General features: G+C 42.0%; 1 protein-coding gene across 3 annotated transcripts in view; it reads left to right on the forward strand.

Annotated features, from left to right (window-relative positions):
- Positions 1-410: 410 nt before the first annotated feature.
- znf536 (zinc finger protein 536) overlaps positions 411-24,749 on the forward strand; it is a 111,308-nt gene continuing 86,969 nt past the window's right edge. Inside the window, exons 1-2 of one of the 3 annotated variants that reach the window (XM_077712625.1) lie at positions 411-598; positions 18,367-18,442. Coding sequence is in view for 1 of the 3 variants with exons in the window: in XM_077712623.1 (XP_077568749.1) it covers positions 16,366-16,397; positions 18,367-18,442 (108 nt within the window). In the remaining 2 variants the exon portion in view is untranslated. Of the gene's footprint in view, positions 599-1,001; positions 1,119-16,285; positions 16,398-18,366; positions 18,443-24,749 lie in introns of those variants that run through there. The other 2 variants (XM_077712624.1, XM_077712623.1) reach the window with 2 other exon arrangements.

Below are 24,749 nucleotides of genomic sequence, written 5' to 3' on the forward strand. Positions count from 1 at the left end.
TGTGTTGCGCTTTATGAAAAATGATATTGTTGTGAGTGGTCGTCATTAGGCGCCCACCACCACCTCCACCGCCACCGCCGCCATCATCATGATATCATCCGTCCACAAAGCCCCCCATTCATCCATTCATGCTCGGCCCCGCGCGTGCACGTCCGCATAATTGCATTATCCGGCAGCTCGGAAGCGAAGCATATTTTCAAAATGAAAGCAAAGTTGCTCCTAAAAAAGTCTAAAATGTACTTTAGATCTGAAATAACCAGGCTTTTTAAATATTTTTTGAGTGTATGACAATCATAATGCTTTAATTATGATTATTATTAATGCGGGAGAAGGTGGGGACGTCAGAGGGGAGGAGCATAAGTGTGTGTGTGTGTGTGAGAGAGTGTGTGCACGCGCATATCGGCGAGGCGGCTTATTTACATGAAATGCGCCACAAGGTTACAGTGCGCACACACATGTAAGTGCGCACGCGTACACGCACTGGCGCACGCTCGTCATCTGGAGCGCTCTCTTTCTCGCCCGCTCGGGACTTGTTTAAGCGCTCGCTCGCTCGCGCCGTTAAGCGACTCTTCTTTTTCTTCTTGGGTGACGACAAAAGGTAAGCCCTTTTACACTTGCACTTTTTCTTCTTCTTCTGCCGTTTCTTTTTCAAGGGAATTTCGTCGCAGACACGCGCACACACACACACGCACGCGCGCGCACAATTTGGGATTAGTCAACTCCCCCTAATAGGGGGGAGGGGGGTTACAGGAATACCGAAGGTCAAAAAAAAAAAGAGAAAGTGGATTTTTTTGGGGAGGGGGTTGCCCGTTTTGGATCCAGCCGGAAAATTCCCGGTGCCGACGGACGGCGAGGCTCGATCGGCGGGACACTCGGAGCGAGAACGGAAGGATAGAGAGAGAGAGAGAGAGAGAGAGAAAGGGGAGGGAGGGTTAGAGAGAGAGAGAGCGAGGGAATGAGAGCGAGCGAGCGAAGCGAGTGGCGGGGTTGGAGGGGGGTTCACAAGGACAAGATTCCCACGTCAGGTCGGGATGCGCGCGTGGAGCGTGGAAGCTCGCTAACAGGTCCCACGCGCACTTTTCGCCTCCGTCGCCGTGCACGCCGCCGGAACCTCAAAGGTAAGGGGGGGCACGCTCCCCTTTTTTAAAGCCTTCACAATTCGTACCATTCCAGCCTGGGAAAATGTTTTTTTTTTCACATTTGGTGAGGCGACGGAACTTGCCGAGAAAGCCCCAGCGCGGATAAAGTTGCGAGAAAGGATGACAGCCAGCAGAAAAGCTGACATTTAGCGGGATTGTTTGGCTCGCTCGTTTGGGGTCTTCCGCCAAAGTTGTCCGAACGTCGAGCGGCGAGGAAAAAAAAGCGCCCGCACTTGAACGTCTGCGTGGCCTCTCTAATCCCATTACAAGTGCGCGTGGCCTTTGACCTCCAGGTCACGTGACTCGAACCCACCACCCCAGGGGTTCATGGCAATGACGTGCTCGCCCGTGCGTGTCAAGATGTCAGCTCTTTGACGACGCCATTTTATCGTATTAGGATTTGAGTCCAGTCAAAATGTCGTTCCTTGACTCATTTAGCCCCTCCCCCATGGACGGGGTTAGAGGAAGTGATGATTTTTTTTTCGCCGCCTGTCAATCACGCCAGGTGTCACCTCCTCGTACTGGCGGCGAATCCCGCGCGGCGGAACCCCCCGGCGACCCCGACGGAGCGCACCCCCCGAACCCGATAGGCGGGAGGGGGGGGCGTTAATTATCAGTCAATGTCACGACGACCACGTCGCTAACGGCGGAGATTTCAGGACGGCGTTTGTTACCAGTCGCCCCCCCCCCGCCCGGGTTCCCCTCCACGGCGTCGCCGTCGACGACGCGGCCTCTACCGTGTAATGGCGTGACCTCAAACTCCCGAGTTGACTGGCGCGTCTGAATTTACCAGACGCGTTTAAGTATGTGAATTATGAATCATAATTGTCGGTTTTTGATTTACGGACGGACGCGTTTGTCCTTTTTTTGGGACACCTGCGCTATGGTTTAATCTCATTTCATACTTTAAGTGAAGACACTTCAAATGTTTGACGGCAAATTAGACGGCTCCGCTCGGATAAAAATGTCAACATTTATTCTATATTTGACTTAACTTTGACATTTTACACACACACACACTTGAATTGGATTGGATAAGTTTTATTCATTCTGGAATTGTGGGATTTCATTGTGACTGTACTAAGATGCAAATACAGAAAAAAATGAATATTTTTTTTTTAAATTAAAAAAATTAAAAAAATTAAAAATGTATTAAAATTAAAAAATTACAAAAAAACAATACAATCTGACAACAAATCAAAAGTACTTGTAAAGCAATCATTATTTCATTCAATACAGTACAAAGTACCATTTAGTTTTATACACACACACACACTTAATTCAGCCATACACAATAAAATTATGAATATGACGATATGATGATAATACGCTTTAACTTTGTATACTTGTATACTTTACACGCATATCTTTGTTGTAGTTATGATCCGAGTTTTCTGAAGTTGATGCTATTTGTATATTTTTTTCCCCCTTATTAACGTTATGAAAATCATAATTTCTACTTGTATGTCTATAAACATGCATACAAAGAAATGATTGTTTTTTTGACGTTGGCGTCGTGGCAGCGATAAATCAGAAGGCGAGAATTTGCCACTCACCCGCAAAGCCACGACGCGTCAAAACGTCAAAAAAAGAGAAGCGGACGCCTCTCCCTTTAAATCAGCCGCGATACATATTTCATGGATAAATATTACAAATAATAAGCATTGATCATGTGCAGTCGGGGATGACGTTCTTCGGATTTCGGCGAGGAAAATAAATGTTCCGTGTCAACTGACGGGCCTGCCGACGTTTATGTGTGTGTGCGCTAGTGTGTGTGTGTGTGTGTGTGTGCGCGTGCACGCGTTTAACAAGTGTGTGTCACATTAATGAGGATGAGGATGAGGAGGAAGAGGAGCACAATGATGTCGTCATGTCTCCTCATGGTATAAATGTGTCACTCTCGAGTGTGTGTGTGTGTGTATGTGCGTGGGTGTGTGTTTATGGGTGTGTGTGTGTGTGTGTGTGTGTGTGTGTGTGTGTGTGTGTGTGTGTGTAGGGGTCCTTGTGTTTGGGATGTCAATTTGATGCCGTTGTTAAAAAACAGTAAAAGTTTATCATATATTCAGTATCTTTTTAGTGGTTGGATTAGTACTGTGATGTACGTACATTTTGTATTAAATTATGCTTTGATTGTTGTTATATTTTGTGCTGGTTGACTTTTTTGTAATACGTTTTATTTCGTGTCGTCGTCGGGTGTTTTCTTACGGCTCAGCTTTGTCTAGTTATGTTTGGATTTATGAGTATCGGCGTATCTACTAATATTCATGTGCTGTGTAAGTGTGTGTGTGTGTGTGTGTTTGAGTGACAGGTGGGAGGTCCTAAGTGGGGCTATCAAATGAATGCCCGAATTTTAAAAAGTGGCTTGATTTATGACTGGGTTGCAGTTGATGGGAGATTTTTTTGGGGGCGTTGTGATGAGAGGGATGTTTTTGTACGTGTGTGTGTGTGTGTGGGGGGGGGGGGTCAAGAGTGGGGGTCTTAATGTCGAGCCCAATGGGGGTCCTAAAAGTTGGTGACTGAATTGAAAGTGTGGCACGGGATGGGACGGGACGGAGTCCATTGTTTTGTCGATCGTTGTCACATTTTATGTCTGAAATGAAAATATTTGGTGGGGTGGGGGGGACGTGGAAGACCACTTGAGTTGACTTTTTTGGGGAGGAACGTGTGCCTTTTTGTTTGAATGTGAGCAAGCAAGCGGAACCCTTTTGCACGCCGGCCGGCTTAGCGGCTTTGGCGTCCCGATTGAAACGTGGCCACGACTTGACTGGGGAATCAGACGCTTTCAGATCAACAAGACTCTCCACTACACACACGCGCGTGCACGCGTGCGTCATTGATGGGATCGTTGATCGTTCATCGCTGAATCTGCGGATAATCCGGCGTCGCTTTTGCTTGGGAAAAAAAGCAGCGTTGACTTCATAAAACTTGTCTTTTGTATGTTCACTGAGTGCTCTTTTTTTTCAATTTAATAGATAATTTTCCCCCTTTTATTTCATTTTATTGTCTTTCATTTAACATTTTTTAAATACACAAAAGTTAATGAATGAGTTATTAAACAATATGGTTTTTAAACGTAAAAAGAGATAAAGATGAGATCTTTGTCAGCATGCAAAATGGGATCCTTGCAAAAATTTGGATTTAACTTTAAAAAACAATGATGAAATGACAAGGAATAAAAAAACAGAGCAAGGACACATTAAATATTGTTCATATTTATGTTTGAGTCTTTTGTGGTAACCCTACTTTAAGTTGAATTTAGTTTTATTTGATATATGTACCTTTAAACTCAGTCATTCTCTTCCTCCTGCACAAAATGGATTTGATGTCTTTTACTGTCAATGGCAGCCATTTTTAAAAGTTATTTTGTTATTTTCCCGCAATTAGGACAGCAACCAGTTATCCAGTAGTTGAAAAAACAGCAATTTACATCATTTTCCTGGACTTTGAACAATATTTTTGGGGTGAAAAACTGGAAATACCTTGTCTAAATTGATTTTGTACTATAGTCCGGAAAATACGCTCCTTTTGTACAAAGTGCCGTGCTTTAATTTGCCGTATTTGGAACTGTCTTGTAGTGCAGGTGCGTGCGTGGGAGTCCACCATGCCAAAAGTAGTGCGTGCGGTGGCCTTGACGCAAGTGTGATCACATAAGTGTGTCTTTGTGTTTTGGTGTGTTTAAAAAGAAAAATGAAAGTGGTCTTTTTTTGTTTGTTGTTGTTGTGCGCGCCCAAAGTTCATTTGGGATTTGAACACGTCAAAAAAGGGCCCGCTTTGATGTGTCTGTTTTCCTCCACGTCATTCCCGGAGACGACGAGGACGGGCGGCTTAGCGCCCGTCAATCTCCAAGCGCCCCACGTTTTTTTGCGCCGACGTTGGTTCGCATCGCTCGGGCGCAAAAGCAGATGGAAGGTGCGCCTCCGCTCGTGGCTCGTCGTATCCTTCTTTGGCTTTTCTCCTACAACCTCCTTGTCTCCCCCCCCCCCCTTTCCTTGAGCATCTCCATCTTCTTGGCTGGTTTTGTTCGTCGTACGTGTGTGCCAATTTAACAAAACATATTTATATATATTTTTGGATTTTATTTATTTTATTTCTTTTAAATTGACAAAAATTTATGTATGTTTTTTAAATTGGATTTATTTTCTTTTTTTCTTTTTTATATGGAAAAAAACAAATATATATATTTTTTTTATTTTATTTATTTTATTTTCTATTTAGTTTTTTTCTTTTAAATGGACAAAAGTATATATACTTTTAATTTATTGTATTTTATTTGATTTGGTTTAATGGACAAAAATATATATCTTTTTTAATTTAATTTTTTAAATGTTTATTTTGTGATCTAGCGTGACCGGACGTTTGGTTGCCGGACGTTTGGTCGCCGGACGTTTGGTTCATTTGACCTCACTTTTGTTCAATTTTGGATCATTTCCTAATGATTTTGAGGGACTTCCCGGGATGCTACTGCTTCACTTGTTGATCCTTACTGATTTTGGGCCATTTTGGGGAATTTTAGCCTTCTCAATGACCTCATTGGCTACCATCGAAAGCAGAGAGCCAATCAAACAATGTGATTGGCGGATCGGAAATGTAGCAAAGTGCACATCCTGTTTTGCGCCATTTCATTGCGTACGAACGAGTAGAACAACCACACGGCGGGCCACTTCCGGCCCGCGAGCCGCGGCTTAAAAGCGAAGCGAAAAGTCCGATGGGATGGCGCGGATGGCGAAAAAAGAGGAAGGCGTGCTCACGGGAGCTTACAAATGTGATGTGAAAGCGTTTACATTCCGCGCCAGGGTTAAAACCACAATAGCGGGCGAGCGGGAGGGAGAGCGAGAGATTCTAGCGCGCCTTTATCGCCCGCCGAATTCCATTTTCTTTGACAATACCTACATCGGAATTCCCACTCGGATGGACGGAGGAAAATGGATGAGGGAGGCGGGGCTACCAAAGACAGCTATTATAGCGTGTGGCTTTTTCCCAAAAAGGGGCCATTTTAACTTTATTGACAATTTTAGTAGACTTACCTACCAGTTACTGCCTGTTGATTCTATCTTACAACTTGTGTATTTTGGACCAATTCCTGTGGATTTTAAGGTTGTTCTGTCCGGGGTCACTTCCTGTTGGTTTAAGGATGGATTTTTGGGCATCTAGCCATTTTTTGGTAGATTTTCTGGCATTTAGATATCATTTTTTGTTGATTTTTTTGGGGCATTTAGCCATTATTTTTTGTTGATTTTTGGGCATTTAGCAATTATTTTTTGTTGATTTTTGGGCTAGTTGTTCATGATTTTTGGATCGTATAAAGATAAACGGGACATGTATCGTCCAATTTCTCGTAGCTTAGCTTGGCTAACAGAACCCACGGCGCCGTCCTTCCCGTGCATCCGTCCTTGGCATGCTTGTTAGTTGTCATTGTTTGGTCCTTAGAAGCAACAAAGCGTTGACCTGCCATGTCATTTCCTCCATTTTGTGTCCCATTTTGGCTGAAAAAATCAGGAGACAAAAGAATATAGCAACAAATAAACAAACCAACAAGGCCAAGCAAGACTAATTGGCCGTCCACGCCATCCCATTCGTGCAAAGACCAGACCTGGCCGTCAACGCTCGAGTTTACGCACAGTTGACGCCACTCGCTGTCGCATCCATTTTGGGTTAGGGTCCTTTTTAGCCTTTTTATAGTTATTACCGGTCTAATTTCGTCTTAAAATGATTTGACTTGAGCACATTTTGGAAAAAAACACAATTTTTCAATCTCTATTTTGAGTCATAAGTCATATTCTAGAAAAATGACATTTTCCTGACAACCATTCTTTCCGATGAGCTCAAATGGTGTCAAAGTAGCGGCCCGGGGGCCAAATCTGTCCCGCTGCATCATTTTGTGCGGTCCGAGAAAGGCACTCATGAGTGCCGACTTTCAATTTAAAATGAAGAGTATAGATGTACATTACATTTCCTAATTTTCCCCCTTTTAAATCAATAAATGTCATTTTTTATCATTTTTTTCTGTGTTTTTAGTTCAAAAATCATTTTGTAAAATCGGAAAATATATAAAAAAGCTAAAATAAACATGGTTCAGATCTATAAAAAACGGAATATTCCGGGTTTTTAATCCAGTTCTTTTAATCCATTTAATTTAAAAAAATCTAAATATTCTATCTAAAATGTCCCACATGAAATCGAGTTGACGTTAATGCGGCCCGCCAACCAAACTTAATAGTCTAACACCCTAGGTGTAATTGAATCCCCAAAAAAGTGAAGCGCAAACCAAGAAAGGTCGCCAAAGGTCACGCCGAGGCCCGTTTAAAGTCTCAGCGGGCCCTTGGGAAGCCCCCGGGCCGCACTTTAGCCATCCTCATTGGCCACTTTTGCCGCCTAATTGCAAACAATGGAGGCGTGCGTAACGAGCACTCCAGGTCTTTCCCTCCTTCTCCTTCGACTAATTGTGGCGAAAGGCGAGGAAGACGACGAAGGAGGAGGAAGACGCGCTCGTCGCACTCGACGCCGTCGGGTTGTTGGCCTCCGGACGAGGCGCCCTTGATAAATGGGCTTTGATAAAAGTGTGGGCAAATGGCGGCGCACCTCTATTAAGCGCCGCCGCATTTGTCAGTGGCGAGGCGAGTCAAGCGGAGGCTCTTAATGTCACGCTGGCGTGGAATTAAACACTCCATCCAAAGGCCCGCCGGCTTTTTTTTCCCGTCCAACGTTATTCCGTCTAACGTCGTCCACGCGGTTTGTCGTGGCGCTGGCGGGAGTCGCTCTCCCGTCCAAGCAAGTCTTGGCGCTTGTTTCGGCGTCTCCCCGATTTTCAAGTATACGTGCGCATATGTAGTGGGGCGGAGCTTATACTTATGCAATTTGAATTTTTTGTAAGTAGAGGTCGGTCCTAACCGTGTGGAGGTTGCATGTGCTTGCGTGGGTTTTCTCCGGGTTGTCCATATTCCGCAAACACTCGCGCTTGGCTTGCTGATTGAACGCTTTATATTGTCGCTAACTATGAGTGAATGGTCGCTTGTCTCCTTATGGCTTGTGATTGGCTGGCGTGTAGTTAGCTAAGCTCCGGCACCCCCGCGACCTGTAAGCGGTTCAGAAAATGAAGATTGAAAGAGACACTTTGCATATGCAAATGTATTTCAAAGTCTCCAATAGCACCAAATAACTAACTGACTAAGTCATTAACTAACTAAGCAACTAGTACTACTAACTACTCTTTAAGAGTCTTTGAAAATAATGTTTGTCATTGTCGGAGTATAGCTTGAAGTATGTGAGTAAGCAAACAAAAAAAGTCCCAAAAAAGGATGTTTTCAGCAGGCTCTCGCAAATAAACGTCCCCATATTTGCTCGCAATTAAACACATATAGCCAAAATAGATCCAAGTTTCCTAGCCGTGTTTGACAGATGGCGCTGTGTTCCGCCTTGTTGACATTTGCGTCAATGTCCGACAAACAAACTGAGGTCTTCGTTTTTTTTAGACATTAAATCCGAGTGACCTTGACACCCACCTGGCGTCCAATCATCCCTCTGCTATCCATTGAAGAGTTTTCACTCGTCATTTGGGCTCATATTTTTTGACCCTTTTCGTTGTTTTTTGTGGAATTTTCACCTAAATGCAAATACTACATAAAAATAAAAAGTTCATAGTACTTTTTACAAACTCTATTGGTTATAACAGACTTAAACTAAAATCAGTATATTGTCATTCATGTATAAAAAAGTATATTTTCCTCAAATAAACAGGGTAGCATACAGCATTGTATCAAAACAATGACATCGGTGCAACGCTAATGCTAGCTTAGCATACAGCCATCTTTACATGACATTTGGTGTGTATTATTAGATGATATCTTTAGATTTAAGGACAAAAAATGAGATTTCCTTTTTGCACAGGATGGTTTTAGGTTCCGTCACACTTTTGTCCATTTTTTGAAATACCGACAACCGGAATGATAAATAAGAAGTATTGCGCTATGCTACTAGCCCAATGGCCCAAAGTTAATAGGATTGGACTTCTGCTTCCGTCCACGGCCTTGAGTTAAGACCACTTAACTTGTGCGTGTTGTGCTATTTATTGCGAAACCTTGAGGCTTCCTGATTGGCTACTTTAGAAGAGGTCAGTCATCGCCCGCCGTCCTTTTTTTTTTTTTTTTTTCTCCTCCAATTTGGGCGACCGCTCGCTCGCACGCTTTTGTCGCCGGAGGTAATCTGCCAAGTGATCTTAATTACGGAGGTTCGGCGCCCCTCCCCCTCCATAAACCACCAAAAAGCCCCCCCGCCATCGCCCCTTTTCCTCGCTGGGCTTTTTTTTTCCGCCACCGCGGACTCGTTATTGCCTAACGAGGGCCCCAAAAGGAAGACTACGTTATGGCCAAAAATATTTAAAAATATTTTTTACATTTTTTAAAATTAATTATTAAAAATAGGTAGTTGGATAGTGAGCAATATTTTGTGGGAAATTTTAAAATAAAATAAAAACTTAAATAAATTATCACACTCATTTTTTTTATTTTAATATTACATATTTAATTTATTATTATATTATTATCTCTCAACTACAACGATAAATACAATTAATTTAATTTGAATTAACAACATTAATATATTTTATGGATCCATTTGAAGGGAAAAAAGTATAAAACTGTACTCCCTTTAACTCCCTTTTAAGAAAGAAATGTACAATTTTTTTGCAAAAAAAATTAAAAGTAATATTTAAAAATACCTAACCCTTTAAAAAATAAATAAATTATCACACTTTTATTTTATGATTATACATTTTATTTATTTTTGCATTTCTAAAATATAACCCTTAATACAATTAATTGAATTGAATAAAAAGCAATAATATATTTTATGGGTCCATTTGTAGGTGAAAAAGTATAAAACTGCATACTTATACTCCCTTAAACTCAGTTTTAAGAAAGAATCATATAATATGTTGAAAATAATATACCAGATAATTTTCTGTGGGGGTGCTGGAGCACTTTTTGGCTAACCACTGGCATTTTTGTATACACATAACTTGTATTGAAAACACGTTAAAAACAATACATTTGATGCATTGTTCCCTTTTGAATTTTTAGGTAGCCTCAATTGTTGATGTGGCTTTTTTATTATTAAAGGTTTGATTAGTGGAGTGGAGGAAGCAGATGGCCGCTACATAAAACATGCTAAGCACATGATTAGCATTCTATATTGAAAATAACACACCACGACGACTTGCTTTCTACAACAAAGACATTTTACAATCATCATTCCTTAACAGCAAAGATGATGAAATGAAATGGTAATTGTCAAAAATATAAATATATTGTGTGTGTACGACCAGAATGTTCATTTTTTGGACTCAAGTTGGAATCTATTATAAATAATGAAGAAAAATTAGAAGGAATAGTGAGGGATTTTTTTCATTATTTAGTGGTGTATTTATTTTAGAAGGTGGGGCTTGATTAAAAAAAGAATCTAATTAAGTTGTGACTTTGTAATGAATTCATCTGGATTAATCACATTATGGTATTAGTCAGGTTTTTTTTTATATATATAGAGAGAGAATATTTAGTGAACGACTGAATCAAATATAGACATGCATTAATCATTCAAAAATGTGCTTCTTCACATTTAAATAAGAAACAAGAAGAAATAAACAGAGTAAAAGAACACAAAGTGCCATTGGAGGACATTTTTTTCGTCCCCACCACCACCATATATTGTTAAATACATATTTTCTTTAAAAATGGCAAAAATATTATTTTTTTTTTCCTCTGGCGTGAACAATTTAGTAAAACGATTCCTCACGTTTGATTGCACGTCCGTCAAAGTCCAGGTGCGGACCACCAATGGCCATTCTGAGTAGCCCCGCCCCCATTTGCCCCGCCCCCTTCGCCCCGTTCTTTTGCCACGGAAAATTGCAAACAGATGCAAGTCAAGTACCTGCAAATAATCTGCCAAAACCCATTTTAGAGTACGCGCCAGTCGTTAAGGGTCCGCTCGCGTGGTCGCCCGCGTCGCCCGCGTCGCCGGCACCCCCGTCGCCAGATGGCTTCTTCCGCTCTCGATTTCAGTAACGCAAGTCCGACTTATCCTCAATTTAGACGTGGAGGGCCGTCCATGACGGCTAAACTCGAGTCCACCAAAAGAACCAGTCAATCCGCTCTTATTTTGAAAGTCAAGAAATTGTCTAAAAAACGCCAAATTGTAGAATTGCTTCATCGTTCAGCATTTTCGGTCACCGAAACTGAATAGGGCCATTGGTTGAGGTCAAAATTGGTGGAAGAACCGTACATTTTTGTCAAAAACATTTACATTTTTTGTGCCTATAGACATGGATCCATTTCCAAGGATTGGACGTCAAACGCCGTCATTGGCCAGCCTATTTTTTTACCCAAACGAACGTTTCCAATCAATTTTCACGTGAGCCGCTGTGAAGCTTTGATTATTTGGTCCAAATCATTTAAAAAGCGGACCTCAAAGGCGTCGTTTTCTTGTTGTTTGCTCACAGATGTGAAGTTTTCTTCTTTAAAGCTCCCACTAAGTGTTTGTTTGCTTTTGCCTGGTTTTCTTTTCTTTATTTTTATTTCATCCGCCGACCAATTAAAGAACGTTTTAACAAAGGTGCGCCGGCAAACTTTCATCAATCGGCAAACGCTTGAACCAGAGGTGGCGCGCCCACGACAACAAACAGACGTTTTAAGAGCCAAAAACAAGCAAACAAACAAAAACACTCAAAAAAAAAACAACCCCCCCTGAATTGCCCAAAAAAAAAAAAGTAAAGTCTCGCGGGTCCTTCAAACAAAACGCCGTCATTTGAATCCTTGTTAATTGTGAGAGCGGGCGCACAACAAACGGCCTTTCTTCTGACAATTAGACGTTGCGCTTAATTGGGAGATTCGCGACGAGGCCGTGACAGATTGACAATTTCAAAATAAAAAGGAGAAAAATACGAAACTTGGAGGCCCATGGCGGTGATTGTCGCCGAATATCCGGCAATACCATTCAATTTTGTGCAAAAAACGTAATCAAATAGACATAAAAGTACATTTATATCGTTTTACTTGTCATTCGCCATTAAAAGGGAACATTTGAACGACATATTGACATTTTTTTAGCTTTTTTTACTTGAATGCAAGATTCTACAATGAAAAAAACATCTCAAAGCACTCTAATGACTATTTCGAAGGAGTTCTTCAGTGCAGATTTCGAGGCACGGCGGCTGCGCGCTGCTAACTAGTGGACGGGAGGGGAAGTGCAGACACCTATATTTGCTTTAGACAAAAAAGGTTACCGCGAGTCTTTTTAAAAACATTTCCTGAAAACTAACAGTGAGTGTCACGATAGCTCTCGCCTTTTCGTCCACGCTAGCCTAGCTGCTTTAGCCGGCGACAAGCCCCTCCCCCTCGGTCCGTCGATGACCTCACGGTGACATCACGCCTCCTCTCCGCTCTCACGCGCGCTTCTTCCCAAACTCTAGTGTGACTTCACCGCTTGTTATTTGTAGCATGTGGCGAGCAGCTGACCGGCTTAGCGGGCCCCCCACCCCGCAAAAGCCCCCCCCGCCCCCCACCCATTGAATAATAAGGTGGCCTATTGTCCCGGCCTGCGAGCCCACCCTGGCTGCGGTAATTGCGGAGGAGGTGGTTACAATTACATTAATGACATATTTCATCAAGTGTGTTTATGCAGCGTCAAGAAGAGGCCCAACTTTTTTTCTTTTTGCACTTCCTCGCCATCATTTCTTCCTTTTTTTTTGGCCGCTACTTTTATGAGCGGCGAGGGAAAGGGGCGGTGCCCCCTAAGAGGAATTATGGCCAAAGTGTGTGTGCGCCTCGCAACTTTTTTAGCCCCTCCCTCCCGCTGCCGCCGCCGCAAATGTTTATTTGAACAGTAAGCTCGTGATTTGAATATTTGTAATCCGCGCTTAAATTTACAGACCAGATGAACTTTTTGGCACCGAGCGGCAACCATAAGCAGGATTTTCTCAAAAAGCTCGACAAAATTTTAAGCCCCGCGCCAGCCTTATATAATTTTACACCACGCCGCCGAGGGGAGTCGCCAAGATGCGTGCGTGTGCGTGTGTGTGTGCGTGCGTGCGTGTTGCAAACAAAGCGGCCTCGCTTTTATTTACATTAGCCGCCGTGCTAATGCTAGCGCGCGGCAGACGGCGGAGCAGACATTTTGTTTGGCAGGCGCCGGGAACGTAGAAAGGGTGACAAAATCCAGGCGGGGGGCCGAGGAGGCGGGGTTTAAATGACGGTGGTGGATGTCGATGGCGGTATGGTAACGGGATGGAACTTTTTGGGGGGAATATCAGGATTTTTTTAAAAGACAATTGCGTTGACAATATTGTATGGTCTCAGCTCAAATTCATTTTTTTTCATTTTCTAGTCTAGTAAAGTGAACAAAAGCATAACAAAACCTCCCAAAAAAAGTCAAAACACTGTTGCCCCTCCCACTTTAAATAAAATAAATGTTTTTGGGATAGGCTTATTGAAATTTAATGACTGGATGTCATATATTGCAGTCCATGGAAGCCATTGACTTCCTTTGAGTTATGTTTGCTGTTGTTCTATCGCACAGGTGTGTCAAAGTGGCGGCCCGGGGGCCGAATCTGGCCCGCCGCCTCATTTTGTGCGGCCCAGGAAAGTCAATCATGAGTGCCGACTTTGTGTTTAAGGATCAAATTAAAACGAGTCATAGCTAGGGACAATTTAGCGTACAATTAAATGTTGCTTAAAGGTCAGAACTCCCCGGGAATTGAACCCCCGACCCCAAAGCCACGAGGCGAATGCCCTAACCACCTCTTATTGTCGTTTTTTTTTTTTCAAAAAAAATTTTTGGGGGGGATTTTGGGCCCAAGTTTGTGGTATTTTGAAGTTAGGTGGTGGACTCCCTCCCTCCCTCCCTCCCTCCCGAGTCAGAAGCTTTTGGGGCAGAGCGCTGACATGGGAACAGCCTGCGCGTATGTTAATGTATATTTTAATGGCCTCGGAGAGAAGCTTTTTCACGCCGCTAAGTGCCAACCGCCACCGAGGCCAACCACTCATTCATCTGTTCGCCCAACTGCTGTCGACACACACACACACACGTTCGCGATATGTCGCCATACACTCTCACACACACTCTCACACACACACTCTCACACATAGACAAGGAGAGAACGGAGACACCTGAATGAATGAGAGCGTACTTTCATATGGTACGCGATTAGACGTTGGTATTGGAGTGCCATGGATTCAGACATTCCGTGCCATATTCTACAAAATGTCGCATTGATTTAAGCGCCCTGGATTAGCTATGGCAAGGGTGTCAGACTCGGGGTTGGTTCGCGGGCCGCGTTAACGTCAACTTGATTTCAGGTGGGCTGGACCATTTAAGATAGAATATGTAATTCTTTTTATAAATGGATCCAAAGAACTGGATTAAGATCCCTGAATATTACGTTTTTATAGATCTAAGACAATGTTTATTTCTGCTTTTTTATATATATTTTTAGATTTTATACAATGATTTTTTTAACTAAACAGTAAAATGGATTAAAAATTGACAATTATTGATGTAAAAAGGCGAAATCAGGAAATGTAATATACATCTATATCTATCATCTGAATTTGATCGCCACTTATGATTGACTTTCTTGGGCCGCACAAAATGATGCAGCGGGCCAGATTTGGCCCCCGGGCCGCCACTTGGACACCTGTGTGCTAAACCTTGCTACGAGTGGTCGGTCATTTGTCTCGCCAGCTGCCCGTAATTGGCTCAGACTGGCTCTGGCACCCCCAGAAGCGAAAAGTAAGCAAAATGATGAATAGATTAGCAAAGAGTATAAAAATAAGGGTGAGTTTAAAGCTCCCTGTCTTTTCCCTTTTGTACACGCGGTGGCAAACAAGGGCGCAAAGAGCATTTAAAGACCCAAAGTAATAAGACGAGAGGCATTGGACAAAAGACGCACACGCACGCACACATGGGCGGGCTCACGCACCCCCGCAGAAGCGCGTCCCGCCGAGGGAGCGTATAATCCCGAGCAGGTTGGTGTGTCTGGCAACGGATTTTGGAGGGTGCGCGCTTGTGTGGTGGTGGGATGTAATTCATTTTCCATCTCTGTTCATTAATCATTGTTAAAATTAGTGATCCATTTCTTCCACTCTGCCATCTGCACTCAGCCTCCTCACAAACATGAACGTCGGTCTCCTAATCACAAGTGACAGGGCCTCCAAATAGCTTTTTTTTTTTTCTCTTTCTCTTTTCTACCCCCCCTCTTCGTCTTTCCTTCCACACCGTCACACTCTGACTGACCGCCACACCGAAAGACAGATTTTTCTTTTACCGAACATGTATTTGGATGTATTATCGCCAAATATTTCTGACAAGTGTCGAACCATCGGCTTATGTAAAAGTGGTGTTATATCAAACGTGAGGTGTAAAATGTTGGGGCGTGCTTCCAAAGTTGTTTTTCATACTGGTTATGAGGTTCACGGGGGTGCTGGAGCCCATTCCAGCTCCTGAAATTCGTGGCCAGCCAATCACACGACACGAGGAAGCCAACAACCAATCACTCATAGCTGGAGACAATTTAGGGCGATCAATTAGTTTAGTTGGATCTGGGTTCGAACCCTTGTGAGACCGACGTGCCAACCACTATCACACTGTGCTGCCCCAATCTATTTTTTTGTGTTATTTATTTAAAACCGTCAAATTGTACATATATGTTTTAGTCATAAAAAAGGAAAACCTAACATATTTTTATATATTTATTGTTTAAAGTATTTTTTACTTAAATTAAAAAAGGAAAACACAAAGTATTTTTATGTTTTGTTCAAAGTATTTTTTACTTAAAAAGGGAAAACATAATCCATATTTTTTATATTTATTCTTCAAAGTATTTTTTTATATTTTGATTAAAAAGGAAATGTATTTTGTGATAAAATATTTATTTATTTTAAATATATCATTAAATATAAAACTAAAAGGGACACAATGGGCCATTATGATAATCATTCTCCACTTAATTATATTAAAAATGGGAGATTAGTCACCTTTTTTTTACTCTGAGTAATCCTCAATGTAAGCAAATGTGTACTCAATATTTTTTAAAATATATTTGTCAAACCGGCCCCGCCCCCCGTTGATATGTTTTGGATTCTCCCTAATGTCTTTTTTCTATCTGTGTTTCCGTCCGTGTGATTGGCCATTGATTTCACCTGTTGTTCGCCCTTGTTTCTTGTCAAATGATATCTTTGAAATGGCCTCCGCTCTGCAAAATTCATGTCACCGGTAAGCCAGCCTTTCGCGATATGATGCCATAAATACATTTTTTCGCACAGTAAATAAAAATGGGGCGCTCATTTCGTGCATGTGCGTGTGTGTTTGTGTGTGCGTTTGCACTCGGCACAAATGCGTGTTGAAAGTTGGCCCATCGACTGCATATGAGACAACGGTTCCCTTAACAGATGTTTATTGTTCATCAACACACCGCAGAATTAAAATTCAGACATGCCAAATAAAAAAAAAAAATAAGCACACGTCTACATGGTACTCTGTGCAGCATTAGCATTGCTATCAACTATATCTTTATGGTACTTTGTTTAGCGTTAGCGTAGCTAAATTGGGGCTAATGGCGAAAGACAATGTATTAACCGCTTGCTAGAAACTAATGGCAGTCTTCTCCTCAATGTGATCTTCGTGGTTAAAACGTGATACTTAAATATGAAAACTGGCTGGTTTACAGCATTTGTAAACAATTCAAACTATTAAATAAAGTTTATAAGTGACGCCACAAGGGGTTGAGAAAAAAGAAAGTCCACGTCTAGCAGCTATGCATGCACTTCCGTTGAACATTTCAAAATAAGAGCAAGTCACGTTCGTTTGAAAAATGCCGAGGTCAAATGTGAGTCTCACATTTTTCAGATTTCTACACTAAAATCGCCTTTGAGTGTCCTCGATTGTGAAAATCTGATTTGCAAAAGATATATTAGGTAAAATAATATTAATTCGGCTTAAACCTGATGACTTGACAACATAGCAGTCAGGCATTTTCCATCAAATCAATGCAAAGTTGTTTTTTCAGCTATTTCATACTTTACGATTCATTAGCTTTCAAATATTTCAAAAATATTAACTCATTTAAAAATATGTATTTATAGCAGATCATATTTACTTTTTTAAAAATTTAAAATATTTACAAACAACAATTGAATCCACCATAACATCATTTATCTCACATAGGACTGCCAATGGAGCGGGAAGGTTGGCATGGCGGCCATAGTCGTCATCAAGTTAAAAGCCTACATCGGAATCCGCCATATTCTGCTACTCGCTTATTTGTTTTCCATTCAAATGCGCGTCGCGGCGTTGTTGTCGCACTTGACGCAAAGATGTGCTGTCAATCAAGCGCCGTCTCTTAAAAGTCGTCCCGCTAACGACTGCCTCGCGGGGAGTGGGGGGGGGGCGCAGATGTGGCGGGGGGCTTCCCTACGCGGGGGCCACCCGCACGTATGCCCGCCCGCGTACAAAGCCATCCCATTGCCGTAAGTCACAATCTAAATTGGCTCCCAGGGGCCCCCCGACTACCTTGTTCACCAAAGGCGTGGCGGCGTACTTGAGCGCATATGCTAGCTAGCGTAACCTGAGACCGCTCGCTCGCTCGCTCACTTTTGCGAGTCTTCTCCGCCAGGACCGTCGTTAGCGTGGAAATAGTTAGCGCCGCCTGCCTATTAAAGCCACAAACTAGACGTACCGTACGGCTCTCCGCTAACCCGTCAGCTAAAATATGGAAAGATATCCGACTCCCGAATGCACCAATGGGAGCGTCACGTTAGCGCCGTGGAATTGACGTCTTTTTAATCCTATTTTTTTATGTTTATTGTATTATACACTTCTACATTGATTAGCAACAGCGCAACAATGTTGTCAAAAGAAGTTTTGTACTTTAAAAGTATTATGAGGACTAAAAAATGCACTTGATGTGTTTTTACCTTTACGTTTTGAGTATAGCTCTCAAGGAATAACAATGGAAATATGAATTGTTTATGGATGATTTAGATATGATTTGAAATTGACAGCAGGGAAGTCCCTGGTGGGTTTGTGTGGAAATCGTGAGAGCGGAATACAGTAAAAAATAAAAAAATCTTTTATTTTGAAGTTTTCGCTTACTGCTTGCAATTGAAGCGTTATGATATGACTTTTTTGTTGTTTTTCTGTCCGGGTTGAAACAATTTAACTGAAAATGCTTTTTTGTTTCCAGTTTGGCGTTGCCCCTCCCCCCAAGTCCCAAGTTCTTTTGGAAAGTCAACAAGTTCGCCATCGGTGTCCGTCAAAAGGTAGGATCAATTCTCTCTTTTACCACCAGGGCTGTGTGACAATATTGTATTGTTATTCATTGCTCTATCATGAACAATAGGATGCAAACTTAATATAACATAGTCTTAAAAGTCAAATCCACTCACCATTTTTAGTAAATCATAAAATATTACAATTGAATACAGCATGTATTCCGCTTGTGTTTAGACTGAACAGTTTTAGGTTGTAGCACTACTTGATCAAATTAACTTTTGTGACTGGTCCGTTTAGCGTCCATTCAAAAATAGAGTAGGGGGAAGACCACCATAATTGTTGGATATTTTTATAGACAAAAAATGACAAAGGTATCGTGATGCGTCGACCCATATGGTGATAGACCCCGCCCCACTTTTGAGACTGAACGACTGTTACGATATCGGACGTCCGTGTTTTTCCCGCCACCAATCGCAACGCTCGCCAGTTTTCCCGTGGAAAGGGTGTCACGTGACCGTCTTTGATGTCACTTCCCGTGTGGGAAAGACGATGCCACGATGACACAATCTGGTGCTCGTATAAATAAAATATGGCGAGCGAGTGAGTGAGTGAGTGAGTGTTGCATTGTGGGATTGTTGCTTCCTGCGTTTATTGTCTTGGAAAGAACAACATGTTCCTCGGGGTAAACTTATTGGCCAAGCCGCCTGCTGAAAATTAGGGAATTATTTTTAGATCAATGAGGTCATCTTATAGTTTGTCTCTAAACCATTGATAAAACTACTACTCTTTGTAATGATGATATTTCTGTTAATGATGTTATCATTATTCACCATTTAGATGGGCCGCTTTAACGTCGTTTCTGATTTTACAAAAGGAATTTTGAACTAAAATCACAGGAAAAAAAGGATTAAAAATGGCAATTATTCATTTAAAAAGGGGTAAATCAGGAAATATAATAAACATTAATGCTCTTCATTTAATTTGATCCTAAAACAGAAAGTCAGCACTCATCATTGACCTTCTTGGGCCGCACAAAATGATGCGGTAGGGCCAGATTTGGCCCCCGGGCCGCCCCTTTGACACCCGTGACCTATATTATTCATTAGGATTATTTTTAAAAATGGTTTTAAAATTGCTATTGTTATTTTTGTTCTTAGTAAAGTGAGAAGAATAGGGATGGATTGATTTGATAAAGCAAAATGTCCAAGGTGATTGTATTCAAGTTGGAGTCGTGTCGTCGTAAATATGAATATTATACAACCAGAGAGTACAGAAAACCAGGGGTGAGGAAGGGGGGGAGGGGAGGGGCTCTTGAGAAGAGGGAGCTGCGCTTTGTGAAAATTGATCTGCGTTAAATTCCAAATAAATACAAAGCTCTTTTTTTTTTTTTGCCTGTCTTTCTCTCTGTGGGAAAGCCGACAGCAAAATGTTCAATGCCGACCGACCAAGCCTGCTTTAAAAACAGGCACACCTTTTTAATCCCACTCAAATCATCCTCATTTCTTAGCAAATCACAATAAAATGACATTTTTACACTTCAAATGGGAGGTAAAAGTAGTTGTTTAGTAAGGGAGAGGCAACTAGTATATCTAAATCAGTGTATTGTGTTCAATGAGCTAGTACATGTATAAATAAGGCTAAAAGGAGAACCCATGTGAACATTACACTGTTAAGAACACACACTTTATGTACTTGTATATTAAAAGATATAAAAGTATCTCTAAAAATCTAGAAGACAGGTGTCAAAGTGGCGGCCCGGGGCCCAAATGTGGCCCGCCGTCTCATTTTGTGCGGCCCGAGAAAGTCAATCACGAGTGCCGACTTTCTGTTTTAGGATCAAATTCAAATTAAGACTAGAGATGTCTATTAATGTTCTTGATTTTCCCCTTTTTGAATCAATAATTGTCATTTTTTAATCCATTTTTTCTGTTTTTAGTTCAAAAATCTTTTTGTAAAATCTAAGAATATATTAAAAAAAAGCTAAAATAAACATGGTTTTAGATCTATAAAAAGCGGAATATTCAGAACTTTTAATCCAGTTTTTTAGATTTATTTATAAAAAAAATCTAAATATTAGATCTAAAATGGTCTATATGCAATCAAGTTGACGTTAAAGCGGCCCGTGAACCAACCTGAGTCCGTTACCCTTGATTTACAGTAAAAAAAAAAGTGCCCCTCCCCTCCCCACCCGCGGTCCGACCCATTTACAAGCGGGAGGGTCGGCGTCGGCGAATGAGCAAAGCGGCGCTCCATGGAGAAGAGGCGAGCGTCGGTCGGTCGGCGTGGCTCGCGGGTTGCCGCGCTGATTTGCCGTAATCCGCGGGTGCTGATTAGGACGCGCGTAAAAGCTCTTAAATCATTATCCCGCCATGTAAAAAAAAAAAAAAAGAGAGAGAAAGAATGAAAATATATAAATAATGAGGGTGGTTAACTCCTGCCAAGTGTGACACTTGTCCCGCAAATGAAGGTTGTCACAAGAAGACGGCAAGAGACTTCCGCCGGGATGCCAATCACGTCTTATTTATACCCGCCGAGTCGCTAACTGGGGCCGGAGATGCTTCACAGGACAAAAAGTCGCAGAGACAGAGAGACAGAGAGAAAATATATGGACACTTTGGCTATTTTAAGAAGCCTGACACATTCAGAAACGTCGTGTATTGATACTTTGCTAATGCTACGCTACTTCAATGGGGCCAATACATACATTTTCATTGATCTGTGTGTCCAATTTCTACATATTTTTCAGCTATTTGAGGTGAAATGTTATACTATTGCTTCTAGAGCAAGGGTGTCAGACCCGGGTTCACGTTTCACCATATTTAGATTTTTTTTTTATAAATTGGATTAAAAGAACTGTATTAAAAGCCCTGAATAATCCGTTTTTTATAGATCTAAAACAATGTTTATTTTAGATTTTTTTAAATATATGTTAGATTTTACAAAATAATTTTTGAACGAAAAACACAGAAAAAAATTGATTAAAAATGACATTTATTAATTTAAAAGGAAGAAATCAGGACTTTTAAGAAATATCTATACTCTTAATTTGAATTTGATCCTAAAACAGAAAGTTGGCACTCATTTTTGACTTTCCCGGGCCGCACAAAATGATCTGGCGGGCCAGATTTGGCCCCCGGGCCGCCACTTTGACACCGGTGCTGTAAATGGATTGACTTCCTGTTTAGAGAAGCTAACCGGAGAGCAAAGGAGGGAACTTGTTATCCGGGGGTCCACTGGCCTACATTCCTGACTAATTGTATAATTGCTAAAGCTCTCCAAATGAGCAAGGCCCACCCGCCAAAGCCAAAGCGCACCCAACCCGACCCCCTCCCCCGTTGCCGCCCCGGAACCCCCCCAAACCCCCACCCCCCCGGTCTCCTCCTCCGCCCCATCCGTAAAGCTCCAAGGGCCCCCCGACGCCCCGCATCCAAAACGCTCGCTCGTACGCTCGCCGGCTTCAAAGCGAAAGCGCTAAAGAGCATTTTGGGAGCAATAATTATTTCGATAAAATGGATATTATTCCCCGAATCGCACCGCTTCGACGTTAGTCCGATTAGCGCCATTTTACATGATTTTTTTCTTCTTCTCCTAGCCATGTCATGTAACGTTTTTTTTTCTTCTTCGTGGCCATTTAAAGCAAATGGGCTGACAAAAATAATGATTTTGATGGGCCATTATTTTTGCTAACAGTCGACGTACCAGATTATAATCAGGTTTTTTTTTTACGTTTAAAGTCACAGGTTGTTTTATGGTATGTTAACACCCTAAAACAAGGGTGTCGGACTCGGGTTGGTTCGCGGGGCGCTTTAACGTCGACTTGATTTTACATGGAACCATTTTAGATAGAATATTTAGATTTTTTTCGTAAATGGATTAAAATAACTGGATTAAAATCCCTGAATATTCCATTTTTCATAGATCTAAAAAAAGGTTTCACATATTTTTAGATTTTACAAAAAAAATTGAACTAAAAACTGATAAAATGGATAAAAATTACAATGATTGATTTAAAAGAGGGAAAATCAGGAAATATAATGTACGTCTATACTCCTCATTTGAATTTGATCCTAAAAAAGAAAGTCGGCACTCATGATTGACTTTCCCGGGCCGCACAAAATGATCTGACGGGCCAGAATTGGCCCCCTGGCCGCCACTTTGACACCAGTGCCCTAAAACATGTAAAAACTTTCAACTGATCCACTCCGCAATGTAAAATAAAATTAAAACTGAAGTTTAATCTTAATTTACAACATATTATTGATAATAAAAAAATTACAATTGGACATAATTCCAGTATAGATAGTGTATTGAAGTATACTTGCTTAGATAAAGCGGAAACATAGTATTTGTTTTGATATTGTAGTGTTCAAAAGTTTAACTGTACAACTGTAACCTGTACATATGTCTAATAGATAATGGAATATTTCCAATTAAGCATAAAAAAGGGAGGATAGGGCAGACTTGAAACCGTCAAAAATGGCCCATGAGGTGACCAACTCACCCGGACGCCGTCGACGGCGAGACGGCGCCGCCTGTCTCGGGGTCCAATTGAATTGTGGGAAAGCGGGGTGGGCGCCGGGCCCCCCGCCGTCCCCCCCACCGTCCCCCCACCGTCCCCCCACCGTCCCCCCACCGTCCCCCAACGGCTAAAACCAAGCCGTTAATGAACGCCATTGATCGGTGAAAATGCGATTTGCATAGCGGGCCGGCGATCGATGCGTTAACCGATTTCTGGCGGCCTCGGCGGGGGCGAACCCCCCGCTCCCCGGGCCCCCCCTCCGCCCCGGACCCTCTCCAAATGCGATTTCCTGAGTTTGAAAGCCGGCGAGAGAGGGGAAGCTAATGCCCATCGATCGTCCGCCTTGGCCGGCGAATACAAAGCGTTTGATTAGCCGGCCGCCGCGTGCGCACGCACACGCCATGCCAATCTTTTACACTTGTATGACAGATTGGAATTGGGGGGGTGGCGGCTAATATGAACGCCTTTCCGAGCCACCCCGACCGACGGCGTTCCCGTCCCGTCCTTTCCACGTCAATAAAAGTTACGGCCACGTGCTCGGCGGCGCCGCTTTAAATACGTCCGTTTTTACCGAGTGGATTTTTTTTCCGTTTTTGATTTGATTATTTGATTTTTTCTTTGTGCGTTAGCGAAGGCAAGGTGGCATCTCCGCAGGGCTTCGTTCCAAACGCTTCCAGCGAAAACACCACGCGGGATAAAAACAACAAGAGGTGTTAAAAAGAGCAATATGTTGTTTTTATCCACTTCCTCTTTAAATAGCCTTTGGATTCATCACCACGACACACGGATACTTTCGGTGCCGTCGACCACGTTCCATTCGTTTCAGGCCGTATCAAATTGTGTGGAGCGAGAAAGTCAATAACGATTGGCGACTTTCTGTTTTAGGATCAAATTCAAGTGAAGAGTATAGATGGATGTTATATTTCCTGATTTTCCCCCTTTTAAATCAATGATTGTCATTTTTTATTCCATTTTTCCGTGTTTTTTGTTCAAAAATCATTTTGGAAAATATAAAAATATATTTAATCCAGTTCTTTTAATCTATTCATCAAAAAATATCCTGATTTTCCCCCTTTTAAATCAATAATTGTCGCTTTTTTAAGGGTTAGGGTCCATTTTGTCTGTGTTTTTAATTAAAAAATCTTGTTGTAAAATCAAAAAATTCATATAAAAAAATCTCAAATAAACATTGTTTTAGATCTATAAAAAAATGAATATTTAGGGCTTTTAATCCATTTATAAAAAAAAAAAATCTAAATATTCTATCTAAAATGGTCCAGTTCCACCAATGGCGACCAATGAGGTCAATGCGCAAATAACCATCATCAAAATTGAAATGTAGCATAAGAGCCACGACTAGCATCTCCGTTTGGCAACCGAATATCGACTTGTGGATAATTTCGCCCGACAAAACTTTCCACCGGAAGGAAGCCTTCCCTTCGAGGATGGTGAAACCGTGGTGGTCGCGGTGGTCGTCGTCGGTGGAGACGAGCGGCGAGCGTCCTCCGACTCGACAAAAGGCTAATTGTTTTATCCCAGATGTTGCGGCGGCGGTGGCGGCACAACAAGCAGGATACAATGTTCCTACTGAGCTGATGAGCCCAATCAGTGAAATGATTAAAAATTGATTTTGTCCCTGTAATTACAGTATGTAAACTACTTAGCCGCCATTGCAAAGGAAGTGATTTTCTAATTACGTATATACTCTGGTGTCTAATGATTGCTTTTTTTTCAAGTAATGAAGAGAGGGTCCTAACGACTCTGCCTTGTTGTGTTGTTCGGGGGGGGGGGCTGGTACAGGAGGTGGAAGGGAAATGATTGGAGGGGGGGGGGGG

This window comes from Stigmatopora nigra, chromosome 3 (genome assembly GCF_051989575.1).
Source record: "Stigmatopora nigra isolate UIUO_SnigA chromosome 3, RoL_Snig_1.1, whole genome shotgun sequence".
Classification (NCBI taxonomy): Eukaryota; Metazoa; Chordata; class Actinopteri; order Syngnathiformes; family Syngnathidae; genus Stigmatopora; species Stigmatopora nigra.